This window comes from Cajanus cajan, chromosome 6, assembly GCF_000230855.2.
Source record: "Cajanus cajan strain Asha chromosome 6, NIPB_CcT2T_4, whole genome shotgun sequence".
Lineage (NCBI taxonomy): Eukaryota > Viridiplantae > Streptophyta > Magnoliopsida > Fabales > Fabaceae > Cajanus > Cajanus cajan.
The window spans coordinates 46,707,716-46,717,855 of NC_138522.1; the positions used below are offsets into that span (position 1 = coordinate 46,707,716).

Consider the following 10,140-nt stretch of genomic DNA (forward strand, 5'->3'; position numbering starts at 1 on the left):
AATTATATTTTAGATTTATGATATATCCGTAATAAAAAAATTATTTTTATTTATTAATAAAAAAATTTAAAATATTAATATTTAATTTATAATTAATTATAATAAATAAATATCAAATTAGATAAAAATTTTAAAAAAAGAATCTTAAAAATCTTCTTTAAAAGTGTTTTGATATAAAATAGTTGTTTGTATTTAATGTATAGGTGTTGATTTTTAACTTATTAAACCGTATGTTTAAAAATTCATTAAAATAAATAAATAAATAATATGTACAATAAATATAAATTAATTCTTAATTATTTTTGGTTAAATTATGTAAGGTGTAAAAATAAAATGTAGTGATCCTGATTCACTAAATATCTGTGGCAATTTTTTTTTGTTTAATTGGTAATTCTCCCAACTCTTTCTTCCATGAAGGCGAAAATAATCATACGTAAAAGTTAAAAGAAAAAAAGTCAGATCTCAAATAAATAAATAAAAATCAAAATCATTTCTGTTTTGACTCGTTGAGTGAGATCCGTTAATTGTTATACTCAAACAACACCTTTTGTCAAATCCAAATTAACAAAAAAAAGAAGAAGAAAAAACTATCACACTTGGATTAATATTGAGTAGATATTTGAATTGAAGGAGCTTAACATTGTCTTGAGAAATGAGTTTGCCGTAGATTATCTTGAGCAGTCATTGATAGGATGAGTGACTCAAATAGATAAATTAATTTTTCTAAAAGTATTTTAAGGAAAAAAATTTAAAAAAAATATGTTAAAATTAACTCATGCATAAATTAAAAATAAGATTTTAAAAAAGCTAATAAGAAAATTTTTATAAATTAATTTACAAAGAAACTCATTTCATTTTTCTTTCTTAATTTTTTCTCCTGTAAGTATTCTTAGAAAAAATTATCTAAACAAATCCTAAATATTGTGATTTTGGTGAAAACTTATTGGCTTATTGGGTCAGAAATTATGAGAAATTTGATCGTTACAAAAGCCAACCATTTGCAAAGGGTCGGGATCCCTTTAAACACTTTTATGCCTAATGTTCTGAGATTAGGTCCACAGACGCTTGTGGCCTCAAGGGTACTAGCTCATTATGTCTAATGTTCTGCCTCAAAGAGTATACCAATAAGATACGGCCCAAACTATTTATTTATTATAGGTTACAGCCTATGAATAAAGGTCATATATTAATTGTTACAAATTTAAATCACTAATGAACATAAACTTCTTCGAATGTCCTTTTATATATGTTTTCACTAATTTATATTTCATTTTATTCTTATTGAAGCCTCCCATTGGCAACGACCGTGCTACAGAATTAGGAACATGGGAAGAAAGGTAAGTGAAAGTGTCTGGATCTAGCTGGGATGTCAACGGCATAGACGTATAAATAGCGGGTTTAGGTTGGTTCTCATTGGGTCTGAAAGGTGAAGCAACCACGAAATTGTGGAGCTTTGATGGAATTGAAGTAAGTTTGAGAGAACCTTTGGTGTTTGACCGGGCACCGTTCCTTGAGAAGCTAGGATTTTGGTTACCAAAAGCCACCTCTGAAGCTATTGACTACCAAACTAAACTTGAAGATCAAAGAAAGAAACAACTTGAAGATGAGGATACTTAATACGTGGGGGCAGGGGCAGAGCTGTCTGCATGAAAAGAATTTTGCCTTTCATTGAGAATGCAATGTAACAGAACTAACGTGTTGTAGAGGCAATGACATGTTTACAACTCAAGCTTTTCCACTCGTTTCTCTCAACTAGTTGCTGTGATAACCCCCAACCAACAAATACAGATAAATACAACTCCGGATCTGCTTCTTTGATGTACATAAAAAGGTAAATACATGCAATATAGGAGGTAGTCTTTCAAATTTTGCGTATTGATTACCTTTGCACTTCAAAAGAAATGTGTCGGAAATTGCAATTTTTTATTTGTGTTGATTATTCTTGGACATGGTCTTGTCGTGTTTTAGCTGAAATGAAAGTCTTACATCTCTACAGATTAGTGAAATCAGTCCTCATACTTTATGATGAAAAATACATGTTTCGATAAAATATATGATTCAGATTTGATTTAGGCTCGTAACCCAATCACTTTCAACAATTGAAAATCAATTTTATACAACTATAAACTAAATGGTCACTACTTTGAATTTTACGTCAACAAGTTTATAAAATTACAGCCGGCGTGTCGAACGCTACTTTAAATTTGGCAATTACGCAGTTGAAAGCGTCATATTATGTTGTTTATTTATTTTTATCAGAGACAAGAGAATGTGTCCATTTTATTTTAAAGTAAAGCGAAAGCCTTGAGGAAACAAATCCCAACAAAGAAGTTTCTTTTTCTTCTAATTTTTCAATTTTGTAATCTGAATACTTGTAGCAGCTCTTAAACATGAGTAAATGAAAGATTCACATTCTTTTTTTCATCTTTCTCCTCCCTTATTCACACCACATATTTTGGTGAAGCAAGAGAAGGATAGATTGAAGGTCGAAACCTTGCTATACAAGAGTTAACAGAAAGTTGAAGCTATGGAATAACATGGTACAGCAGTAGCTAAATGACCGCAAGCTAAGGCTGTGGCATTCAGCCTCTAAGGTGGTAGATGCAGTTGAAATCAGAAGGTTCATCTCTGGCTCATGCAGTTAGTTTGTAATAAGCTTCTTCTACATAAGAAATTAAAGCCCCCAGTTAGTGAAACAAAACCAACTGCATATTTGCATCATTAACATTAACATGCATAATAATTGTAAATTTGAATTTTGAATTCAACCCCTTAATTTACCATGGGCTTCACGAGAAAATCGCATGAAGTCTTCAAGCTGTTCTTCATAAACAGCAGGATCTTCTTCAACAGCTCCAACAAGATCAAAGGAATCAGGAAGCAATTCAACCACATCATGGCCTACAAACCCATCATCTTCAGAACCGTTGCTATAATAGTTGTCACCAACATCCTGTTGCTGGCTGAGCCAGAAGTCATGGTACCATGTCAGCGTCGTCACCAGCTGCCACCATTCCGGAGAAAAATCCTCCACTTGGCGGAATGCAGCTGGAACGAAAAGAGGGGCATTAGGGTTCAGTGTCGATCCTCCTCCAGAAACTAAAGCCATCTTCCTTAAACTTGATTCAACGATTCTGATCCTTGTTCTTCTACCTCAAAAGCAATTCAACAAAACTGTCAGCAACGAATGAGTATTATAAACAACCTACCAAACACCAAATTATCACAATTTCGAGCATAAACACGGATCATCACCAAATCACATTAAATTCAAAAATCTACGTTAGGTGATATCATTATTTAATTGAATTGTTGAATTCACAAATGTACAAGATTTTTCTTTCGAAAAAATTTCGGTAAAATTATGGACGGTGCGGAAATAAAATGTGGTGATCTAATCCTGATTCACCATCTGAAGATATTTGTAGCTATGTTTTTGTTTAGGATTGGTTATTCTCCGAAATATTTTCCACGGAACAGCAGAAATCGAATCATACGTTAAAAAAAAAAAAAGAAAGTCAGATCTCAAATAAAAAACTGAAAATCATTTCTGTTTTGACTCTGTGAGTAAGATCTATTTATTTTCATACGTAATAAAATAAATTATTCAAACAACAAACGGAGAAAAAGAAACGTCGCCTAATTGAAATTACAAAACCTAGAAATCAAAACACGGAAGAAACAAATCCATAGGTTTCCGATCAGCGGCCACCGATCAAGCAGATGATTCAACAAAACACGAATTTCGCGCAATTGCAAACAAAGAGCGGCAGCGAAAACCGATCGCACGAGATTTTACATTTTTTCCTCTCCTTCAGGCACGAAAGACAAACGGAAAGAAAGGAAAAACGAAATCGAAAAGAGAAAACCCTAGAAATCGCGGAGAAGATATCAAAGATGGTAGATGAGAGAAGAGAAATACCTAAGAAAATTCGCTGAGGACGAGTCACGCGTGGAGGCGAGTCGCGAATGCGCAATTTAGAGGGGGCGAAACGAAAGGATCAGTCCGAAGCTGCGGTTCGGGAAAAAAGAGTGGGACCCACGGAGGTAGGTTTGGTGAAGGCCCCGTCCAGTGTGCGTCTTGGTTCGGACGCAACGGTGCAGAGGTGAATGTCAACTCAACTGTGCGCGTAATCCTGCCCGTATTTGTTGACCCTTTGACGTGTTTAATAGCGTTGTTCTTTTATGTTTCGTTTTTTTACTTCTGCGGTTAATAATGCTTTTACGCTTTGTTACGGTGCCATAAGTAACCATCCAAATTTAACGCACGCAATTTTAGCAGAGGAAACTTGCGCTCGCTAGTCAACCAAAATACGCGGAACGATACCAGTGAATGCCACGCAATGTAGTCGTGAAAATTAAATAAATAAGGCTAATATTCATGAAATTATCCAAAAAATGTGAAAAAACTTAGAGCTTGCACCCTTTGCATTGTGTAACATGCTTATGGTTGACATAATTGCTTTATTTACTAAAAGTGTTTCACAGATATTTTAATTAATTCTTTTATGCAAGCATGTTGGGTGGAGGATATTTTATTAGTTAAATACCTAAATCATTCCTCGTGGCTATCCTACTCCTTTCTATACCATGGCTTAAAGCGCTTGTGAGACAAGTTTGGCAGTAACACTAAGTCTAACATGTGTTGTTTGTCTTATCTCAAAAGTTTACAACAATTTCTAAACCAGCTAAGGCTTTTCTCCTTATGCAATGTTAGTTTTAAAATAATTATCGAAGTGAATGATGATATAATATATTGAAACCAATCATCTCTGGGACTATTTCTCCCTGTCAGACGAGCTTTTGTACCCAATCGTAGTATTTATGAAAATATTATCACTGCTCGATAAATGGTACGTCGCACATACCATGAGAAAATTAGAGATCTCCTTTCTTCAAACCAATTGAAAATTTGTCACATCTTATCATCCAACCAGTGAATGATGGGTTCTATGGACCTCTATTTTCTCTTCCTTGTGCTCTAGGCCCATCGTTTACCAAAAACTAAAATCAGTTGGTAAAAATATTGACTAAAATTAAAATTGAAATCACAAATTAAAGTTTTGATTAAACATTTAGAATCATATGCTGGATATAACATGAGCTCTTTTTTCAGCATGATTGCATCTTGAATGCTTTTTTTAAAAAGAGAGATACCGTGTGCTTGATAATTATTGAAAGGCATTATTATTTGTCATCTTGCAATTCTATTTGATTCATGAATGTTCAATTCCATGTCTGGTGACGTGGGAGCAACCAGGAAGCATCGATGAAAAATCTTCCAATAATTTAATTTTTTTTGTGAATAAAAAGGGATAGAGCCCAATAATTAATTAAACGCACATGGCTTGCTTCGCGTGGCCGAATGAAAGATTGGTTAGAGGACATGTAAAAGCAATTATACACCACTAAAAGCCGCTCCGGCCAAAAAAAATATATACATAAATCATAATCATACAATATCATTCTTGTCGATTGTATCTCGGAAAGAAATAACACCCATAATTTATATTAAAAATAAATTATATTCATCTAATCATTAACTTATATTTTTATATTATTATTTTTTATGAAATTTGATTTTGATAATCAAACGCAAATAAATTTTTAAGTAGGACACAAAATCTTTTAAAATCGTGTATAAATTTTTTTTTATTTGAACCAATGACCTATTAATTTTCAGTTTGAAATAGAATAGTGAGAGAAATTATACAAAAACGTAAACTAGTAAAAGTTTAGAAAATAAATTAAGATTAAGTTCGAAGAATAAATGAAAATTAAGAAGTAAAAAGTTAAGTTTGGAAAAGAACAAATGAATAAAAGTTTAAACAAATATAAAATTACTAGAAAGGAAATGATGGTTAGCAATATTGTAGGAGCTTGTTAGTTTGCGAGTATCATTGGAAATTAAGATATATTAAGTGTTTATAAATTTTAACCCTTATTACACGATGCAAACTAATATTTATAAATAAATAAGTTATAACTACACTTAACTATCAACAAATCTTGATCATTGATAATTTTTGTCTTGATCTTCATTGTTGATGATATTTATGGTCTTGATCCTCCAAATAGTATTGATTTTCCAAATGATTGGATTTTTATTGTAGCCTAGTCATAGTGTGATTAATTAGAAGATAATATTCTAACACTTAATCAAAATAATACACAAATAGTATCTTCTAGCACTTAGTCAAAAAAAAAAATTAAATACCATTTTTTTAATATTGGTGACAACAGAATGCCCCTGGTATTTATCTTTTGACTAGATTGAAAAAAGATAAATACTATAATTTTTTGCTTAAAACTTTTGAAGTACTTACATTGCTCGTTGTGAAATGTTACAATACTTGATCTTTAGTCCAATTACTTTCTTTATACAATTATGCCAAGAAAATTAATAAATCAATGTTTAGTTGGATCAAGAAGTCCAATACTAATGTTGGATTAATTGAAAATTAATGTTTTGATCGAAGTATTAATAAGAAAAAAATATTTGATTTTTAATGTTGTGTTAATCAAAGCAAAAAAAATCAATACCAGTATCGGATTAATTGAAACATGTTTTATTGAGACATTCGAGACGAAAAAAAATTGATTGTTGGTGTTATCTTAATTGAAACTAAAAAGGTTTGGCAAAATCAAAAATCCAATACTAATGTTGGATTGATTCTACTTTAAAAGAAATTATAGTATTTTTTTTTATTTAATCAAAAGATAAATACTGGGATTTTCTATTGATATCATAATTTTTATAGTACAAAAAATGGTATTTTAAGAAAAATAAGTTTTGTTAATATCACAATTTTTTAATAGTATCAAAAACTAATCTTTCAAAATGGGTGAACCAAAGTTTGGTTAGGTAAAATTCAATATTGATGTTGGATTAATTGTGCTCAAAAATAAATTTTTTTATTTATCTTTTGACTAGGGAGCTTTTATTATAATTATAATTTTTTGATAATATAAAAAAATAAATTTTTAAGAGCATCTTGACAAAAGTGTTGGATCATGTTGTTTGTGTATTGTTTTAACTAAAAGTTATAAGATTATATTCCAATTAATCTCACCATGACAAGGCTACAATAGAAATTCGATCATTTGGAGAATCAACACCATAACTATTATCAACGATGGAGACTGAAGACACAAGTTATCAATAATCAAACTTTGTTGGTAGTTAGGGGTAGCTACAACTTGTTTTCTATAAATATTAGGTTGCATCATATAGTAAGAGTTCAAACTTATAAATACCTTATGTATCTTAAATTCTAGTAACATTCATAAATCAATAAGTTACTACAATGTTACCAACCATAATTTCCTTTATAGTGATTTAGATTTGTTTTCAATCTCTTTCTCCCTACTCATTCTTCTTTAAACCTAACTTTACACTTCTCAATCTCCAATTCTTCTCCAAACTTAACATTTTCACTTTTTTATCTCAATTTCTTCTCCAACCTCTTACTATTTTACATTTATGCAAAATCTCCCTCTCTCTCTATTTTATTTCAAGTTGAAAACCAATAGATTGCTAGTTTGAATAAAAAAATCCACACAGTCTTGGAAGATTTCAAATCATACTTTAAAATTTTTTTGTATTCGATTTTCGGAATCAAATTCCACAAAAAATAATTATCTTGTATGTTTATTACTTTGTATATTTAAGTGACATTTTTTAGTCAAATCAATGACCCAATAATCAAAACATAGTCACACATTTCCTCCTAGCCTAAAAAGATAAAGAGAAAGAAGAGACCCAACAAGGAGAACGAAACCTCACACCATAGGACAAATTTAGGGACTCACACTTCCACGCAAATGCAACCTATTACCCTGCTCCTTTTTTCATAATTGTTTGTTGTTGTTAGGGTGTAAGCGGGCCAGGTTAGGTCAGATAATCGAACAAATTAATTAAATCATTGATATATATTCTAAATTTTGAATGAAAAAAATAAAAATGTAATACATGATTTGTTAAAATAATAATACACGTCTCAACCATCAATCACTATATATAAAACACGAATGACTATATTGCATAAAAGTATTTTTAGGAATTTTTTTTAATGAGAGAGTTTTTAGAGATTCTTTTAATTGGGAATGATAAATGGATGGATCTGATAATATTTTAGACGGATCATAATGGATCGGATAAAAATAAGTTATTAATTCATTTACACCCATTAAAAATCACATAAAAATTCAATTCATCAAATTTATTTAAAGTATAAAAAATCTAATTCATGAATAACTTTTACTTTTTAAAATATTTTATTTACTTTTTTCTCTCTCTTCTTTATAAGTCATTATATTCTTATATAGTTTTTAAAAATTTACAATTTTCTTATGACAAAAATAAAATAAAAAATATATATATATATATATATATATATATTTTAAATTTCAATCCAACAAAACATCATATATCATATATGTTAAATATTTATTACATAATTAAATTTTATAATAAATAACATATACAAATAATATTATATTTTAAATATTTAAATTAATTTGTATAAGTAGTTTTTTCAAACACGTAAATTATACTTTTATTTAAAATAAATAATTTATATTGTGACATTAGATTATTTTTGATTAATGATAATGTATTTAAAAAATATTAAAATTTATTTCATTCACTGATATGATAATTAAAAAAAAATGAATTAGGTAAGAGGTTACAATAATCTCTAAAACTACTCTCATTAAAGAATATCTCTTAAAAATACTTTCACACAATATAATAGTCAATATTTAATATCTAATGGTTGATATAATGATTGATTTACTCGTTCTCCATTTATATGTAAATATAAATTGACTTACATATGTTTTTAATCTATCAAATTTAAAATAAATTTATTTTTAATCTCTTAATTTTAAGACTGACTTTTTTAATTCCTATAAATTTTTTAAAAAATTATTTTAATTCTTATACTCAAACTTACTAGTGTCCTTATTAGTAAAAATAAGTATATAACAGTTTATTTCAAATATGTTATTTATGATCTGAGGTATTAAAATATTTTTTTTAAAATTATTAATTAAAAATAATAATTTTAAATAAAAAATTTAAAACAAATTTATAATAAATTTAAAAATTAAAAATATATTTAAACTATATAAATTTTCAGAATAATTAGAAATAATAAAAAAAATGAAAGATTTTTAATGACCAAATTATTCTACTTAAAGTTGTAAAATTGATTTATTTAAAATAATTAGCGTAAGTAGGTTGGTGTCACTTGATCTATATTTTTTATAAGTCACTTATCTTGTAATTAGGGATGGCAACGGGGCGGGGCGGGTACGGGTTTCATGATACCCGCCTCGTCCCTGCAAGTTAAACTCATCCCCATCCCCGTCCCCATACTCTTCGGGTATAAATTTTCATCCCCATCCCCGTCCCCGTCGGGTATTGGGTATACGCATACCAGTCAATTTTTTTTTTTTTTTATTTTTTGTAAAAAAAATGATATTTTTAAATTATTTTTTTATTATATTATAATTATACTTAGGTTATTTCTTTATCTCATATTATAATAAATAATCACACATAAAAAATATTAATTTTTTTTAATATAATTAAATTGAAAGTGAATATTAAATTAAAAATGAGAACGGGGACGGGTACGGGGCAGGTAAGTACATACACGTACCCGTATCCGTACCCGATTTAATATATCGGGTTTTATCCGTACACGTACTCGTAGCCGGTTAAACCGGGTATTCCCCGTCAAAGTCGGGACGGGTTCGAGTATTACCCGCGGATACGAGTATATTTACCATCCCTACTTGTAACCGTGTGATTTATGGATTTGTAAAGTGAAATTGGATTAAATTGATTTATTTTTATTTTTCATTTATTTAAGTTTTACGAAAAATATAAAATATTTCACTTTTTTGTCGGAAAATTATTGCCCAACTACTCAATTTTATAAATGTTATTTATTGAATCACAATAGTCTATTTGAATTAACGTATGAGTTAAAATTAAAACCAAGTCATGTTTTTCATAAAGAATGTAAATTATTGAATTAGTTGAGACAAAATATAAAAATTAGATTATTTTAACAATTCCTTATAAACATAATCAATTATTATTAGAATAATTTTTGTTTTAATAAATTT

General features: G+C 29.1%; 1 protein-coding gene across 5 annotated transcripts; it reads right to left on the reverse strand.

Annotated features, from left to right (window-relative positions):
- Positions 1-2,317: 2,317 nt before the first annotated feature.
- On the reverse strand, positions 2,318-4,151 carry ERD15 (dehydration-induced protein (ERD15)). Of its 5 annotated transcripts, none has more exons than XM_020378902.3 (3): positions 3,923-4,151; positions 2,782-3,149; positions 2,318-2,662 (listed from the first exon to the last, which is right to left on the reverse strand). In XM_020378902.3, exons 2-3 carry the CDS (start codon positions 3,107-3,109, stop codon positions 2,634-2,636), a joined length of 357 nt encoding a protein of 118 aa, XP_020234491.1. In that variant the 5' UTR covers positions 3,110-3,149; positions 3,923-4,151; the 3' UTR covers positions 2,318-2,633. The 5 variants fall into 5 exon arrangements, with proteins under 5 accessions (XP_020234491.1, XP_020234492.1, XP_029130409.1 ...); XM_020378903.3 differs by having other exon boundaries at positions 2,782-3,153; XM_029274576.2 differs by having other exon boundaries at positions 2,782-3,174.
- Positions 4,152-10,140: the final 5,989 nt, after the last annotated feature.

What these genes read in the sequence shown, in the direction of transcription:
- ERD15 (XM_020378902.3), bottom strand. Translation starts at nt 3,109, where the DNA reads ATGGCTTTAGTTTCTGGAGGAGGATCGACACTGAACCCTAATGCCCCT. An exon ending in ATTTTCTCGTGAAGCCCATG is followed by an intron (nt 2,663 to 2,781) that starts GTAAATTAAGGG and finishes TTTCTTATGTAG; the next exon opens with AAGAAGCTTATTACAAACTA.